The sequence below is a fragment of the Elephantulus edwardii genome, unplaced genomic scaffold (assembly GCF_000299155.1).
Source record: "Elephantulus edwardii isolate Elephantulus edwardi_28Jun2011 unplaced genomic scaffold, EleEdw1.0 scaffold00132, whole genome shotgun sequence".
Taxonomy (NCBI): Eukaryota; Metazoa; Chordata; class Mammalia; order Macroscelidea; family Macroscelididae; genus Elephantulus; species Elephantulus edwardii.
This window is the reverse complement of record NW_006399882.1, coordinates 1,563,558-1,581,993: the sequence shown is the minus strand read 5'-3', so window position 1 is coordinate 1,581,993 and position 18,436 is coordinate 1,563,558. Positions and strand designations below refer to the sequence as shown.

The 18,436-nt window shown below is 42.0% G+C and overlaps 1 protein-coding gene across 1 annotated transcript in view; it reads left to right on the top strand.

Annotated features, from left to right (window-relative positions):
• Positions 1–18,436, top strand: part of CADPS (Ca++-dependent secretion activator) — a 560,788-nt gene that overhangs the window by 377,336 nt on the left and 165,016 nt on the right. Inside the window, exons 14-15 of the mRNA XM_006893865.1 lie at positions 325–512; positions 17,709–17,810. Of these exons, the coding sequence (XP_006893927.1) occupies positions 325–512; positions 17,709–17,810 (290 nt within the window). The remainder of the gene's footprint in view (positions 1–324; positions 513–17,708; positions 17,811–18,436) is intronic.

Genomic DNA, 18,436 nt, shown 5'->3' with positions numbered 1-18,436 from the left:
GTGACTTTTGTCTCTGGAGTCATCCTGTTGCCTCTCCACACTCAACCACTGACTGGCACTGGGAAAGATGGCAAAAGTCTATGTCTTCTGCAAGTTAGGTTTTCAAATCCAGAAGACCGTAGTTACAGTACCTTCCTCATCAGGCAAGTGGGAGGCTTAACCCATCTCATACACATAATGAGTTTCTCACAGTTAATGCCCCTTCATGCAGGATTAGTTCCAACGGTTTTAAGAACGCCTCTCTTGCCACACTCAGCTAACTCTAGTAGCTCTCTGGACAACAACCTGAGCTAAGAGAACATCTATCTTTTGTTCCCTATGCAGGGTTGGTTCAGTCCTGGCCAGGTGTTCGTATTAGATGAGTACTGCGCCCGGAATGGAGTCCGAGGGTGTCACCGACATCTCTGCTACCTCAGAGACTTGCTTGAGCGAGCAGAAAATGGCGCCATGATCGACCCCACCCTCCTTCACTATAGCTTTGCCTTCTGTGCATCGCATGTCCATGGGAACAGGTACGCTGACTCGGCTGGAGGCCTTTCAAAAGCGCGGGCAGTGGTCCTAACTCGACCTCCTTCCAGGTTCCTCCATCCCCTTCCCTCAGCAACACACAGATACACCCCAGAGGCATGGATATAATGGTCTGACTGCATTGTTCTTTCAGGAGACTTAAAAGGAATAGCAAACAGGACTTACAGCACACAGTCCCCGCAGTGAGACCAATCCAAGTTCTACTCCCAACTCATCAGTTTATAAACAATGACTCTGGTTGTTGCTTGAATGTCCCTGTGCCAGTTTTCTCAGAATGGGGATCATGAGAGTGTCCTCATGGTATTGGTAAAAGAATACAAGTAAAGGACTTAGTGCCTGGAGCATTGCCAGAATTTAATAAATATTTGCTTTCATTATTGTCATTCATTCACTTACTCATTCCACAAGTAATGAATTCTTACTAAGAGCCAGGTGTTCTAGTCAGCATTCTACATCCATGGTGGGCAAAACACCAGACTCCCAACCAGTTAGCATCCCGTAGAGATCGGTGCTCTGAGACGAACAAAAGTTCCATTAGTAGCATTTAACAAAGAACATGATTCAGACAGGGTGGCAGGATGTCAGACAGTGCCTCCTTGAGGAAGTGATGCTTGAGGTAAGAACTGAGGCGAGTGTAGGAGTTGAGTGGTTCCAGGCAAAGGGAACAGTATGTACAAAGGCCCCGTAGAGGGGGGCGGGGGGAGCCAAGCACGTTTCAAGAGCTGAAACAAGCTCAGGGAATCTGGAAGACAAAGATGATGCTAAGACATATAATTTAATCACAGAGCTGGGTGGAACTTGGGAGTTCACAATCTAATCCAACCACCTCATGTTATAGTTGCTATAGATAAGACCAGAATGTCGAATCTCTTGCCTCTGTACTAACTGTTCTCTTTCTCTAGATCTTGGCCAGTGCCTGGAAGAAAAAAAAAATCTATGCTCTGAATAATGCAATCCAGCAAATAAACTAAGAGCATTGCCATTTGGCTCTGGTAGCATGGAAAAAAATTCCCACACTGCCACAGCCAGTTTACTCTCCCAGTGTATGTAGCCTTATGTTAGAATAAAGGCGAGTCTGTATTATCCCAGGACACTCCAGCCAGCACCAATTCTCTGAAAAAAAACCAAAACCAACCAGCCCTCAGTGGTGACTTTGGAAACACAACCACAGATCCAAAAGTTGCTGCTCTGGAGAACTTGCATGCAGAAAAATCTATAATTGACTACATTTCTTTTTAGTCATACCTGTGTCAGTCATCTTCATCTTTGCAAGCTATACAGCTCTGAAATATCTGTGGGATTTATTCTGTGCTTTTCTCCACAATAGTGCTGGTAGACTTTATAAATGCAACATCAACATTTAGAGCTGGATAACAATAGCAGTATAGGTTTGAATATTTAACAGGCAACAAGGTTATCCTCACCTCCTATTGCTATAAGATTTGCTAACCTAACACATGACCCCTTATTTACATAAAAGGTACTCGGGGAAACTCTGATACCTGGGAGGTATCTGTGCATATTTCTGCTTTTTATAAATATGTACACTTTGATGACTATCTGTTACAGCCTCTTGGACTGAATTCTTTAAAGGGAGAGAGAGGGAAAGAAGTTGCATTATATTCTCTGGGTTGTCACACTGTATTCTACATATGTTACTGAATAAGAAAGTGTTATAAAATAATGAAGTGTTTTTGTAAACCCCCTGGTAAACATCATCATGAATTATGATACACATTGTCTGGATTTCATATTGTAAGACTGCCACTTGATTCACAGTTAGGTTTATACATCTTGTCATGGAAACAGTTTTGGATTTCTTATTTTCTTTTCAGTTCTGATTTTCCTTATGCAAGTTTGCATCTTTTTTTTTTTTGCTTATTATTTTCGTTTGAATGCATTTGCTCTTGCTTGTTGATGCATCCTTGTTTTTTCTTTCTTTCTTTTGTTTGTGCATGCATATGTGCATTTGATTCTCCCGTGGCTGGCCACGCTGTGTGCATTCCCTGTGTCACCTAACCCTCTCCAAAGTCAACAAATGCATGTGTACCTTAGTGGACTGCCACCAAACAAAGACCCGGAAGGGAGCAAAACCCCCTCCCCATCCGAACCAGAGGCTAAAAAAGATGCCAAAAAGGAATCCAAAAAGAGAAAAGATTTAAAATCCCAGACAAATGCAGAGCCCAAAAGGTAAGCCGTTCTGACATTCCGTGTGTGTTGGCTGGTGTTCCGCGCCGTGTAGCCTCTCCCCAGCCCTCCATCCATGCCACCAATTCTGCTGTGGAAAACAGCAAGCCTTATCTGTTCTTGAGATCTCTGTTCCTTTTAGGATTTTGGATTTAAAAAAATTGCTTCCTAAAATAAGCTCTAGCAGTGGGCAAAAAATACCGAATATTGGGACTGAGTTTGAATCAGGTGTTTAATGACTTTAAAACATATTCATGGTGAAACGACTAATTGAACAGTACATAAACAGAATCATGAGTCATATTGCTTTCCCAGTGGCATCTTCTTAGGGGCCTGGTACCTTACCAAGTTGTTCCTATTAAGCAACCTGTGCTCTACAATTTCTAAATTATGTTTAAGGAACAAACAAAATAAGTTGGCATAAGATGGACCTATATATATTTATAGGGAATCCCTGAGTAGTTCAAATAGTTAATGTGCCCAGTTGCCAACCTAAAGGTTGGTAGTTCAGGTCCACCCAAAGGTCCAGCTATCTACTAAAAATAAATAAATAAATCAGCCCTTGAAAACCGTGTGGAGCACTGTTTGCTCTGTCATGTGTGGGGTCACATGAGTCAGAACTGATTTGGTGGCAACTGGCATCAGGTACCCCATTATAATCCTTAAATCCTTAATAAACCTCCCTCAACTCTACATTCATCTCAGGAAATGAGATCAATCTACAAATAATCACTTATTATACACAAAACAAGCTTTACCATTAAGTTCAGGGATCTTAACAATCGTATATGGCTTATCAAAGGAGATCTTATATAATTAGATCAGCTTTAAGGCACTATGAGTTCAAAAATTCTTTTTATTCTCTTCCGTTTCCACATCCTTTAGCATTGTTGTTTTTGTTTGTTTTTTAACTCAATGGCAGTTGATAAATTGGCAAATTGGATGGACCTTCCTTTTTTCCTCCCTTTTGATATAGATTTGCTGTTTGCCTCCACTGCTGTTACCATCTACTTTGCCTTCCCACCTCTCTCACCCTATTAACATTGATATGTTTTCCTGTGGTGGCTTTGAAACCAATGTTCTGACCCTGGCCTTGAAAGCTGTACAAAGTTTGCAAGTGTATGTGTTTTATGCTTCAATCTTAATTTCTTTTTAAGCCCTGTAATGTGCACAGATCACATGTTGAAATAAATTCCAGCATTCCCCTTCTTGCGAATGTGGTAGCTTGTGAACCAGCATGTTCACCGTGAATAGGTAACATGGTAAAGTCCAAAGAAAGCCCTTCCTCCACATGACCACCCAACTGCTGGGCCTGCATTGTGGAAGGAAGGAGATGAAGTGCAGTTTCTTTTTGAGTCTTGCTCTGAGAGTCAGACTAGGAGACAACAGGAGCTTCCAGACAGTAAGAAAGTGTCGTAGGAGTGTTGGGGTGCCTGGAGGTCAGGTCTGCCTGAATGACAGGCCATCAGAGAGGAGGCTTCCCTGGACGCTGTCCAAGGTGCTGCTGTAGGAAAGCTGGCTGATCAGCAGCCAGCAGAGCAGAGAACAAATGCCACTGTTAACAGGCAATGCGAACTGGAGCCTGACCTATTCCTTGTGCCATGATAAATTACCCAAAAGGACCTCACATGCTGTTTTGTGGGGCTTGTCTTTGTTCCTGGATCTATGTTTTTCATGAAGAAGAATTCAAATCATTAACACTCAGTTGTACAGTATCCTACAATTTATGGAAGTAACGTTGCTTTATGTCATTTGTCATAATCTATTCGCTATTTTGACAAGCATTTTGCAGATGATAACATTGAATGTCTGCAAATTTGGTGGCAAAGCCCTTCCTCTGTTTACTCCATCAGCTTGATTCTCAAGACCTGAGCTTTAGAACCTGTTCTGCACAAACATCAGAGTATCGTGTCTTCTCTCTCTATCCTCGTTTTCCATCAGAAAAATTAGCAGACTGAATAATAGCCTCACTAATAGCCTCTGAACCTCCAAAATTATCTTTAAGGGTTATATTCAGAAATGAAATAGCATGATTTACAGGTTTTGTAAATAAGATCGCACTAAAATAAGCATAAGTGCTACCATTTCATGAATGCTTCGCCTCCGAAGTCCTCTGTGCTGGTTTACTGTCTGATAGGGTCATTGTTAAGTTGGAATTGACTCAACAGGAGTGCTTTTTTCTATGTCTGATGTAAAAAGTGCTACTTTCATACATTTTCTCCTTTTATTCTTATTGTGTTCCTATGAGACATATAACTGATGGTGATTTTGAGGTTCAAATAAGTTTGATATTTTACCCAAATCCCTAGCCAATAAATGTAGGAGGGTGATTCAAATGTGGACATTTCTGACTTCAGAGATGGTGTTTGTAACCTGCTCAGCATTTAGTGTTTGTATGTCATACAGGATGTGAAATTCAGTCATTCAGTAGTTGTTTCAGCATTTCTAGACAAGAGAGTATAGCAATCATTAATTAAATTAAACAGTTATCCTTTTTGGGCCTGAAGATGCTCCCGTAAATTTGACTCACCTGGTAACTTTCAACTTGTAGAGAAAGCCAAAATCTAGCTATTGTTTAGGTTAGCTGAGGAGAGAGCCTCTCTAACTGACATTCATTAACAGCCTTAGCATTTAAGGGGCCCTCTGTTCCTAAGGGAGCCCTGGTGGCCTAGTGGTAAGAGGCTGCACTGCAACCCCCAAAGGCATACAGTTCGAGGCCACCAGCTGCTCTACAGGAGAGGGCTGGACAATCTCCTCCCATGTGATTAACTGCCCATGAACACCGACAGGAAGGTCAGCTATGGGTAAATTCTGATTCTATGGTACACAACAACAACTTCCTAACTAGTCATCACCTTGAACACCATTTACGTGTGGAAATGTTAATTCACCCAGTACTCAGTTTGAGAGAAAGTGTATGGCTCATACAAGTTTCCTTTTAATTTAATTTAACAGAAGTGCCCATGCCATTGTCATCTCACAACCATTTCAGATTAGATAAGACACTGTTAATGCCAAGTCAGAGGTAGCCTGGGACCTACTGAAGCTGGAAATCAATAGGGACCTCTCAAGTGCCTCTGATTGTGTCCTCCCCCCCCACACACACACACACCAGCTCCGAAAGCCTCTGCTACATCTCTATGAGAAACTATGTCTGTGTGGTTCTAAACATTGTAAACGAGGACAGATATATCAGGCCTATCAGTAAGATATTTGTTATGAATAAGTACAAGCACTGAAAGACAACAAAATACCTCCACTCTGTCAGCATCTCTAAGAACTTGTTCACTCACCTCTGTCAGGTTGGTTCTGACTCTTTGCAACCTCTCCATCAGGTTTCAAAGGCTGTAAATTGCAGTGGGAGGAGACTGCCCATCTGCTTGCCTTAGAGCTACTGTTGGATTCGAATAGTTGGAGACCCACATCTTTTCTGTTAGTAGCACAATGCTCTACAGCCTACACCACCAGAGCTGTCGTCCACAGTGAAGGATGGTTTCCCTTCCTCTCCCTAAGCGTATTCGGCAATGTGTGGAGATGTGTTTGACAGTCACAAGTGACAAGATGCAATGCTTTTGGCAGCTGAAGATCAGAGATTGCTAAGCAATGCACAGTATCTCCGTGCAACAAAAAACCATCCAACCTGTAATGTCAACAGTGCCAAGGTTGACATCTCTGTTTTAAAAGAAACTCCCAAACTGTGGACTGCAATGGACCTTTTTCTCTTAGAGATTTTCTCTATTTCATTTCTTCAGACGTGTTCTGTGTAAAGGGCTAACAGCTCCAACTACTGATTTTGAGGTTGTGCCGTGATTTTCTCAGTCTGCTGTGCATATAGATCATCTGGGAAGTTTTTAAAGTGCACCACACTTGGTCCCAACCTCACCTAATTTAACTTATGTTTGGAGCCCAGGCCTGTTCTTTTAATAACTTCTCCACAAGTCTACAAGCACATTTGATCTTCAGATCACATCCGATGTATTGAGGGTCCAGATCCCACGAGAACCACTTGAGAAATTTAAACACTGATGATGCCTCAGACACACAGCCTGCAGAGATTTAGTTTTAAATTTAATTAACCTGGTATGTATGCTAGGCGTTATGAAATCAAGATCACCTCAAATATTTCTAATCTGTAGCGAAGTTTGAGAACCGCTTATCAAAGAAATAATAGTTTGGACCAGCCCTTTAAAGCTGAACCCTTTTCTCAAAAGGGAAAAGGAGAGAAACGGATAATGTAAGTGCGTTCAGCTGGTTGCATTTGGCGATCATAAAATCCACAGATGCAAATCGCATTATCGTCTAATTTTTAAATCAGCTCCTAATTTTCACCATAATATTTTTAGTATTCTTTCTAGATGACATTTAGATTAGCATCACTTTGGTCACTGTCCCAACAGTGACAAGGCAATCAAACAGCTCCAGTGATTGCAAGTTGCGTCAATGTTCCTTGGATCCTCTTATTATTGGGTTGGAAACTTTTCTCATTTACATTATTATTTAACATTTCTTGAATGCCAGTGCCGCTCTTCACATATGGCCTGCATAGAAAGTACATTGTATCAGCAGCTAACAAACCCATAATGCCAACCTCCCCAATCCAAAGTAAGCTGCATACATTAATGAGTCTACAAGCAGATGTAAGAGGGCACGAGTCCTAAAAATCTCTGAAAATATGTGCAAGGACTCTTTTGAGAGATGTGCCTGGAGCCAAAGTGCCGCCTATGTTCAGGGATCATGTGATCTTTGTGCAACTGCTTTGAGCAACAAAACAACCTAATGGAACACACTTTCCCCCCTGCTGCTCTGCCAGGGTCCTCAAATCTATGAACCGTTCTCCTACACTGTTGCTCAGGACAGAACCTGGGGAGTCTTCCTTGATTCTTCCTCCTCCTTCATCCCCTCACACCAGTTCATTTGTCATGCCCTGTCAATGCTCAGAAGTGTCTCCCAACTCCAGCATTTCTACCTTCACTGCCATAATTGAAGTCTCTTTGTTTCCCTCCCCTGAGTCCTTGTAATTGAACATGTCTTTGCTACCATACTTGAAATATCAGGACCCCCATGCCCAGCCCATGCCCACAGTGGCTTTTATGTATTTCTTTGTGAATGACTACTTAGCAGTAAATAAGTAATTTTGCACAAGTATATTTTTCCTTGGTTACCATGGTGGACAGTGTTTGCTGGAGCTCCCCGATTAAAATAAGCTTGGAAGCAGGAGAGGCATCCACTTCCGTAATAGCTTGCCTCCGGAAACCCCATGAACCTGGAGAAAGGATGAAAGTCACACAAGTGTTGAGGACTTTTGTTCGTAGGGTCGCTATGAGTCGCCTATGACTGGACGGCACTTAACAACAACATTTTTCCTTTTCATTTCAACTTCTCCCTCCTTGATTCACATTCCACTCTCCACCTTTCTTACTTTCTCTCTGTCTCTCTCTCTCTCTCACTCTATCATTCCTCCCCCTCTTGACATACATTCATACACATACTACGCCTGGTGCCTTTTAATGTTCTTGCACACAAAGAATGCACACACACACATACACAACTGTGTAACAGAGATAGCTCTGGTTTACCAAACTCTAAATATGACATATTATGTATCTGTTTGGTACAAATAGAGGATGACAGTGACCCACTCATTCTCAGCTTCATGATACCCAGTGACACATGGCTTTATTACTATTGTGGATACAGGCACGTCACTTCTTGGCCCCCCAGTTTGGAGCAAGTGTTGATCTCACACATGACTGAATCATACTCTCTAAAGAACTACCTTATTAATATTCTAAAGCACTACCTTTAGTTTTTAAAAATTCAGACTTTCTAGAAATGCTAAAAGAGCATGGAACCTTGAGATTGTTACTTCGAAATAGTTTTTTAGCCTTGAACCAAAAGTATACCTGTTAAGTCTACTTTTAGCCAAATAACAGATTAATATGTCAAGCAATAACTATCACTCTTGAGTACTGAACTCTTTTTAAAAATCATCTATAGAATGGAGTTTAGAAATTTATCCTTTTATAGGGAAAAAATGCATACTTTCCTTCAGTGTATACATTTTACTTACTTTCTCTAATTATCTATTGAGTCTTTGCAACATTCAACATCTGGTCTAGACCTGGGCCACTTTGACTAAAGCTCTTGTGCCAATAGCATTCATATTCTTTTATTTAACAGGAAGATACTTCTCAACAACTCCCATTCTTATAATAGAATGAATGACCCTTTGGTGGTGTATTGTAACTACATGTTTAGGAAAACACTAAGCAAGTCAGAAGAGTAGAGTTCTGTTCTGTCCAAGCCTCTTGAGATGTTCTAACAGGAAACCCCAGGAAGCTACACGTTTATAGAGTTGCTCCACTACACAAAAGAACTGTACTGTTACTTCCTGTATTGCTCTTCATGCAGCAAACATTCCGTATTTTGATGTTGTGGAAACTGTGATGTTGCTTCCTCTCATCCTCTTTGCAAAACAAACACTTTGATATATTTGTTTTAGCAGCAGTGTCTGACCCCAGGGCATCAGGGCATAATTAGAAAAGGGCATGGGCTGGAGGGAGAGAGAGGAGAGGGTTGAGCTTGGGCTTTCCTAATGAAGCAGTGACCATGGGATGTGAGAGTCCTAATTATAATTTATAATTAACCGAGAGACTGTAGAAACCATCCAGATGAGCAAGCAGGAATGTCTCCTTTTGAGAAGTCAATGCTGTGATGTTATCTTGAAATCAGAGTCATTCCCAACATGAAGAGGACAAAGGAAAATACTCATGCTAAAATTAAATCCAGACATACATTCTTCGACTAGTAAGGAGAAAGAGTTACCAGAAGTAATTTTCCCCCTAAGTTCCTTTCAGAGGAGTTATCTGGTCTTTATATTCTATGTAGGGAGCATTCATCCTAAGGAACCTCTACTAAAATATTCTGGCCCACCCTGTCCCTTTAAGCTCTCATGCCTATATTTCTGGGCTGAAACAATTTAGTAGCAAGGAGGATTCGGTTACAATGCTTGTTTAAGGACATTTTCATGGATCCATAATGTGGTCGGCAGGCATACATCCATTTGGAGAGAGAGAATATATCATGTTTACGGTGCCTGCTCCAACATATGTGGACATTTGCATTTGGATAGGAAACTATATTCTCTCTTCAGCTGGAGTTTTCTCCCCTGTTGTAGTGATGGGAGGCTTAGAGCTAGTTGGCTGCTGAAAAGTGGACCAGACACTTTTTCCTCTCTCACTAGATTCCGCCTTTTATTTTTTTTACATCTGGATTCTGCACTTAATCGCCAAATTGATGCAGTAGTGGAACACACTTGTCTTGTAAGTTTAGAATTAGCTTGGCCACCTCACCTTCTTGAAAAGATACTTGACTTTTCAAGTGAGGGGTTTGTGGCCCTGATTTCCACTTAATGTGGAGACCATGCTAACAGGATCATTAAATCCTAGGCTCCTGCATGCTTATCTGTGTGGAGAATGACAGTTTAAAACTACAGAGACGTAAATTCATTTTATAAAAAGGAAAAGAAAAAAAGCAAAAAATCCGAACCAACAATAACATTGCAGCTTGCATTCCTGGACTAGATCGTTCACATGCCGTTTCTAGTATCAAAATAGAATGTTTCCCATTAAAAACTCAAAATTTAATCATATTGGGTTAATAAGACAGGAGACATTAATTAATAAGCTCCAGCTCAGAAGCATTGGAGGTGACAGGAAAGGAGACCAATTAGCACAACTAGGAAGTCAGAGGATGGGCTGGCTGCTGGGTTAGGATAGTTTGTTATTGACCCAAAAATAAATAAATAAAATAAATAAAGTCAAGAAAGACACAACTCTCAGTGCATTATTATTTGTGACATGGCTCAAGATGGGGGACTGTGAGGAGAGTGAAGATGACAGAACTGGTGCTAACCACTGTGACAAGAACTTGAAGAGCAGCCGACGTGACATCTTTCCTATCATGCTGCTGAAAATGTCAACTTTGTGAAGGACAGTGAGAAAATGGTTTGCCGAAAATTTGAAAGGTGGATTCCAGAGATGCCCACTGTGTCAGATGCAATACAGTCTGCCATGGCTGGAGAGACCCACTTCTGGGCCTGTGATGGCCTGCAGGTGGGAGAGTATCCGGTCTTCGGCAGCACTCCAAAAATGACTGCACTTGACCTGCATATTGTCTCAGGTTTGCAGGATCATGATATACAGCAAGTGAGTTGTCAGGCTGCGTGCACTTGGGTGGAACCAGAGACGGGGGCTGGCACTGCCTTATCTTTTATGCCTGAGTGTTTCTAAAGGTGGATTCAAAGGCATCGGTGCTTCTACTAAAACTGGGAGTGAGATTATGGAAGGAGGGAGAGGATCTTCATTTGGAATTTAAAGGGACCAAAAACTACTCTAAATAATCTAACCATAAAGCAGTTGCTTGAGTTGATGATGAGAGCCTCAGAGAAAAGGAGAAAGCTGGGACCAAAGGAGCTCTAGGATTCCTACCCCTTCCCTGAACATCAGAAGAGCCCAGGAAGCATTAAAAACCTAAATGACTATTCTTTTTTACTTTGTATTGGTTAACATACAAAGTTTACAGAGGGAAATGGGCATAGCAAAGATTAGGCATATAATGCAGTATTGGGTAGTGTTTCATAGTACATAGAATCACCATGAGTCAGAATCCACTCAGTAGCTGTAAAATAATAACAATAAAGACCCTTCCAAAGGAAAAAACAAATGTCCATGGTGTAGTGTCACGTCATGGTCAAGACGATGCCTTTTGAAGTCAAGTTGACTTTGGTTCAAATCATGATTTTGCTATAAAATAAATGGTTTGCTTTGGGAAAATTAAAAAAAAACCCAAAAGCAAAACTATAAATGACCATCAACAGATAAATGAACTATGGTTTTCACACAAAGAGACAGACTATGACTCACCCATAAAGAGAAATGGGCATCTCAATATGTGTCACAACATCCGTAAACTTTGAAACACCCATGAAATTGTTCTCTGTCCTGTGCACTGGCTGTGAGGTGGAATCAATAGCAATGGCTGTTGATGTGTTGGAGGTTTTATTCTTTCCTTTTTATATAAGAGACTACCTGGGTTTATCATCTTAAAAATTGCTTTCTGACTGTCCATTTGCCACACTGGAGAGAGCTGAATCAGAGTTTTGAGGGTATAGTTTTCCCAAGCTCTTCACAGGATTCTAAACACAGTGTCGAATGACTTCATTTCAGTTCAGCTCCCTGCCGAGAATCTGCCTCTCTACCCCATGTACTGAGTCGGGAGCTCTGGTGGCCCAGAGGTAAGGAATTGCTCTGCCAGCCCTAAGGATGGCAGCTTGAATCCACCAGCTGCTCCACAGGGAAAAGATGGGCAATTTCCTCCCGTGCATTTTAACTGCATTTGAAAACCCACTGGAAGGTCAGCTATGGGCAGATTCCAACTTGACAGCATAAAACAACAATCCCCAAATACTGAGTCCGAATTTTTATTTCTATTCCAAGGTATAGTCAAAGTTGGAGAATTGTTCACCTAAGAAAACACTCAGGTCACGGCAGAGCCATCTGCTGGGATAAATAATCTGCTTCTTCCATTTTGCATTACTTACTAAATATGAAGGCGTGGACATCGTCTGGTATACAGTGGCCATGCAGGAAGCTCTTGAACATTAGCAAACACTGGATTTGCTGTCCTCTCCTCAAGGACTGGTATCCACTTCCTAAACAACATGCCTTCAGAAACTCTATGAACTTTGATAAATGTCAATAGTTGTAGAGGGGCTTCAGGCCTTTTGTTCATAGGGTCACTGTGAGTCGTGCTCGACCCAGAGGCAATCATCAAGAACTACAACCTCAAGAATACTCACAGTTCCATGAAGGTAATTCCTCCAAAAGAAATTCAGGTGTTTCAAAGGAAGAAGTGATGAATGAGAAGAAGCCAAATCACATGGACAGAATATCTCTCTTCCGGACATGAGTGGGCAAGGGATTTGGGCTCTGAGACATATGTTCTGAAATCCATAATCAGCCCAGAATTTTCTAGCTAAGCATTTTAAGCCCAGCTTCACCTCTCTTCTCCTCTTACTCTTTGTAACACCTTAAGTGTTAAAAGGAACAAGGTATAAAGCCAAATGTATGAGAATTACAGGATCATCCCAAAATGTCTCCAGAAAGAAACAAAATCATGGCTTCTGAAGACAGTAGCACACGTCTGCTCTTTAGTTTGCAATCAGCCCTGCTTGGAACGGTGCCTTGGAAACAGTGCCAAGGCCACCTCAGGAAAATACTGGAACTTAGTGTAAGTGGATTTCTGGCTCTCCACGTTCCGTCACCTTAGTCTCACTGTAATACTCTAAACCACTGTAAGATCCTCTCACCAAATAGTTTCTTGCCCTAAAGCATTGAGTCTCAAAGTATGGTCCCCAAACCTCCAACACTAGGGCTCCTAGAGAACTGATTAGAAATGTGACTTCCAATAAAATAAAAAAAAAATAAAAATAAAAATTTAAAAAAAGAAAAGAAAAGAAAAAAAAAAAAAAAGAAATGTGACTTCCCAGACCCCACTCCAGCCCCTCCTGAATCGGAAACTGTGAACATGAGCTTGGAAATTTGGGTTCTCACAAACCCTCCAGATGATCTTGAGGCATATTTACATGTGAGACCTACTCAGCTAACAAAAGTGAGCTCTGGTTGCTTAGTGGTCAGGAGTTGTGTTGCCAACCCAAAAGGACACAGTTCAAATCCACCAGCAGCTCCATAGGAAAAAGATGGTCCATCTCTTCCCATGCGATTTATTGCCACTGAAAACCTGCTGGAAGGCTATCAGCTCTGGGATGGTTCCAACAATAATAATAATGGTGATGGTGGTGGTGCTGGTGTGTGCCATCAAGTCAGAACCGACTCACAGCTGACCCTCCAGTGGGTTTTCAGAGATAACGACACAGGAGAAGAGATTGTGCATTGTTCTCCATAGGAGCAACTGGTGGATTTGAACTGTGTGCCTTCAGGAATGCAGCACAGCTTCTTACCACTAGGCCATCAGAGCTCCCTACGATAACCATAACAACCTTAAAAAGGGGAGCTCTGGTGGCCTAGTAAGTGTAAGGAGCTGTGCTGCCAACCCAAAAGCATGTGGTTCAAATACACCAGCTTATGCAAGAGGAAGATGGACAGTCACCTCCCATGCAATTTTCAGCCTCTCAACAACCCAAGTATTTTCCTAATCTGTGAAAAATGCTAGGCTTTTTCAGCTCATGGCTCCATAGAGGTCTGCCTAAATCTGCACAATTAACATTGACAAATTGTAAGAGTCAACAAGGCAGAATTTTCTAAAACAAGTAACATCAAATGCCCTAAAAAGCCATTTCTGCTTTTTTTAATGGGTCCATTTACAACCTGTGACCCTCGACAAATAATAATTGTTTTTGTTTTTGTTGTTTTTTTTTCCACTTTGTGAAATAGTGTGTCCTATTACCAATACGACGTCGGGGGAGTTCTGGCTGATCGCAAATACATTTACCTCCCACGTAATTTGTCTTATTGTCTGAATTTGTCGATAAACCCTCTGCTAGAACCCCACACGCTTACTAAGCTTGCTTGGTAACATTCGTTTTAAAATTCATTAATTAGTCACATGACCGAGGGATCAAAGGGCAAGCTTAAGAAGACTACCAAAATAATTTTGTCATTATTTGCTATTTTTAAATAGTGAGATTAGCAGTCTTCAGAAAAACCATACAAGAAGTAGTCAGCAGGGAAGTGGAAAGGGCCATTTGAGAGCTTTGATAGTCACAAATGTGAATCATTGGAACAGAAAGAGGGGGAAAACCAATCAAGATTTACCCCCGAGAACAGTTCACTTTGCCTTGAAATGTGAATGTCAAGACCAGGCGCACACACACTGAATGCTCATTGAAGACGACCTGGTGCTGCCTTGGTTAAAGTATGCAACCACAGCCCCCTAGGCCTCAGTGAGAGAGAGATGAGGCAGTTTGCTTCAGTCGAGATGTGCAGCTTTGGTAACCTCTGAGACAGTTACACTGTCCTGTAGACTTCTTAGAGTCAGGATTGAAATGAAGGACAAGGATTGCGGGGCTTTTTTATCATCTCAAAAGCAAACCTGAAAGCTGCCTTGGTCATTCTCCTCCCATGGGGCTTTACTGCCTCTAAAAACCCTCTGGAGAACCCACTTCAGCTGGACATTGCACTACAATAACAAATGCCCCTTAATGGAACTATGAGAAGCCTTCTTGGCTAACTCGAGTTATTATTCACAGAAAACGATCTCATAATAGCCACAGATAACTTTGGGTTTTCCATGTTAAATGTCTCTATGTTTTTTCTTGTGATCTAGAAGCTCCTTCCTGAACTGTAAACATTATTTAGTGCTATGCCGTTTTCCTCTGGGTAAATTCTCTGATAAGGAGTAATTAAAATTGCACCCTTTCCTCCACACCAAGCCTGTGCGTGGGTAAAGGTGCTCGTTGATAGACTACTTTGGTGTAAGCCAAATTCTAAAGCCACAGGCACTAACGTTGTAGGTTATAAGAGGAGCATGAGACTTCACCTCAGAGCATGTCATCTGCATTTGACAGAGGCCAGTGAATTTGTCCTGAGTTTTAACTACAAGTACATGGACATTTTATGTAAAAATAAAAAAGAATAACTTTATAAGTTAGCATTTGATATTTTGCCAGAAAATATTAAAAGAAGGACGCTAGTCCTAGATTCCAACAGCCCTTCTGCAGTTCCCATTTTGTTCCTTTCTTCCTTTAAATTCAAGGGATGGTGGAGGCTGTGGACGGCACAGGATTTTGGTGGGTGCTTTTTATAAAACAGAGGGAGGGGAAAGCTCTCCCAATTTTCAAGTAGGGTACTTTGATTTTTTTTTTCTTTAGAAAGAAGTGACCAATTAACCTCTAACAGGAGGTATGTTGCAGTCATTTGCCAAGTCTTTTGTGCGGTTACACTGGTCTCGTATACAGGATTTTCCCAACTTCTGCCGGCTCCTTGAGCAGGCCTATAAATAAGACCATTTGTTTGGTCTCAAGATGACTTGCATTTGCAAACTGAAGAATGTTCCAATAGAACTTTCATAGTGACGCACCAGTCTGCAAACTGCCTCAGCCAGTAGTCAAAACAAGTCACTACGGGATCTGGGAAGCTGGAGGCTTTGAATGGGTCAGATTAGCCTGTGTCTCATTTGGCACAGATTCATTTGAGCTATAAATATGCAGCCTCCCTTTGTATTTCCAACCTGAATGGCTTTCAATATATAGTCGAAATGTGTGTGAAGCTGGTGGTGACTCCAAAGTGTGTGAAGACTACAATTAAACGGAAATTCACAAATCTTTGCTAGGGCAATTCTTTTTATCACAATGAGCAAGAGTCCACTAGGATTATAAGGCATATGTGGGTTGTTCTTCAGATAGTACATTGTTGTTGCTGAGTACCATCGAGTCAGAACTGCCTCATAGCTGACCCTCCAGAGAGTTTTCCAAGGAAGTAAATCTAAAGCAAAGATCCTGACAGTCTTTCTCCCACAGAGCACCTGGTTGATTCGAACTGTGTACCTTTGCATTAGCATGCAATTCCTATCACTAAGCCACCAGAGCACCTCAGTCACTACATAGGGTTTTAGATTAATCTGAAAATCTGTAATTCCAGTCTGAAAATTGAGTCATTTAAGAATGCTTAAACCCAGAGGGGGAAAAACACACATTTAAAAGGCTCTTCATTTTCTTAGCCATTTGTGTACATAGTTCAGGAGTCCCAAACCAAGATTCTTACAAGAAAGAGAAGGATGTTACAGATCACAGAGGCGGGCCATCCCAAACTAAGGGAGAAGCAGCCAATTAATGTCAGTTTTTCTGAATTTTTAGGAGAAATCATTTCTATTACAACGTTGTCATTCCTAAAACGTAAGGGCCTGTGGAGTGGTTCAAGTACTGCTACTGTTGTTGTTGTTGTTGTTGTTGTATACCATCTAATCTGAACCTACTCGTGGCTGCCCCTCTAGTGGGTTTCAGAGGTTGTACATTGCAAGGGAAGAGACTGTCTTTCCCCCACAGAGCAGCTGGTGGATTAAAAATGCGTACCTTTGTGTTGGTAGCACGATTGCTTATTGGTTAGGGGTTCAAACCTGCCATCCACTCTGATGAAGGAAGATGAGGCAGTTTGCTTCCTTGGAAACCCAGTGGGCATTTCTCCTCTGCTTTATAAGGTCACTGTAAGTGAGAATAAACTCAGTGTTTGTGGGTTTGATTTTTAAGCTACAAGCCACATGACAGCAGATATAGACAATGGCTTTAACCTACAAGCCACCAGTTTATACATTTTGCCAGTGTATGGACAATGGCTAGGGATGATAGAAAGAGAATTTATGCCCTTTGAGCTGTGGTGCTGGAGAAGAGTGTTGAATATATCATGGATTTCCAGGAGAACAAACAGGTTTGTCCTAGAGAAGGTGAAGCCAGCTTGCTCCTTGGAGGCATGGATTCTGAGGCTTCATCTGACATACGTTGGGCATGTTGCAAGGTGGTCTCAGTCCTTGGAGAGGAACGTCATACTTTGAAGGGTGGAGGGACGGAGAAATAGAGGGTGACTATCAATGAGTTGATGGTCACCACCGATACAGTGACTATGGTGTTGAGGGTCAGTGTGTCAGAGACAGTAAAGTTGCCACAGGACAGAGCAGGTTTCAGGGCTGTTGTACATAGGGTCACTACGAGTCACAAGTGACGTGATGGCACATAACAACAACAACAACAACAACGGTAAATGAGCTCCCAGTCCTCAAATGGCTCCACAGCATGAATACAAAAACAAGCAAACCGGAAAAAATGCCCCTTTAGTAACCAGCTCGACACTATGGGGCTCCTTTTAAGGTCACATCAATCATCATTGTTAGTCCTAAAACAGACAGTTTCCTCCTGGTAAGAGATTTGATTTGAGGGTGTCAGCATATGAGGGCCCGTCACTTCATGGCATGTCTTCTTGTAGGCCCGATGGAATTGGAACTGTTACCGTTGAAGAAAAAGAACGTTTTGAAGAAATCAAAGAGAGACTCCGGGTTCTGTTGGAGAATCAGATTACGCATTTTAGGTAAGGATTTGGGGTGAGGGGCTTATCAAGAGGTTGGCAGCCAGGAGGGGGAAGTAAATGGCTTGATTTTAAACCAATGCCAGTTCCAGGTGTTTGAAAAAGGAAACACACTTCAGCAATTAGCTTATTCTATAGCCACTCGAACACCCAAACCTTCTTCACGCAAGCTGACCTCACGTGTCAATTATACAAGGTTGGATTTGAGGCTTCCTCACACTCCCTAAATAAAACAGTTAAAAATACTCCCGAATGAAATTACGGTGAGCAAGGAAGGCAGGCAGTAATGCCCCTGGGAGAGTCTCCACCTTCTCCATTATCTTCCTTCTCAGAAATAGCGCCTGCTGGCTGTGTAGAGATCGGAGTCTTGGATCAGCCTTGGCTCCAGACAGCCAGCAGATTGCAGCGCTGGTGCCTCCAACACGCAGCCCACTTCTTCCTTGGAGCAGATCAGGCGTTTCGCATGCTACGCTGGAGCCGCGGTGGTGCAGCCCTCCGGTGCTCATCTGCCCGCTCAGAGGTCTGGCTTTGGAACCCACCAGGTCTTCCACAGGAGAAGAGGCCTGGCGAGCTGCTCCTGGAAGGAGTACAGCCTAGAAAACTGCCCAGCCCTTTTTTGCGTGCCATCG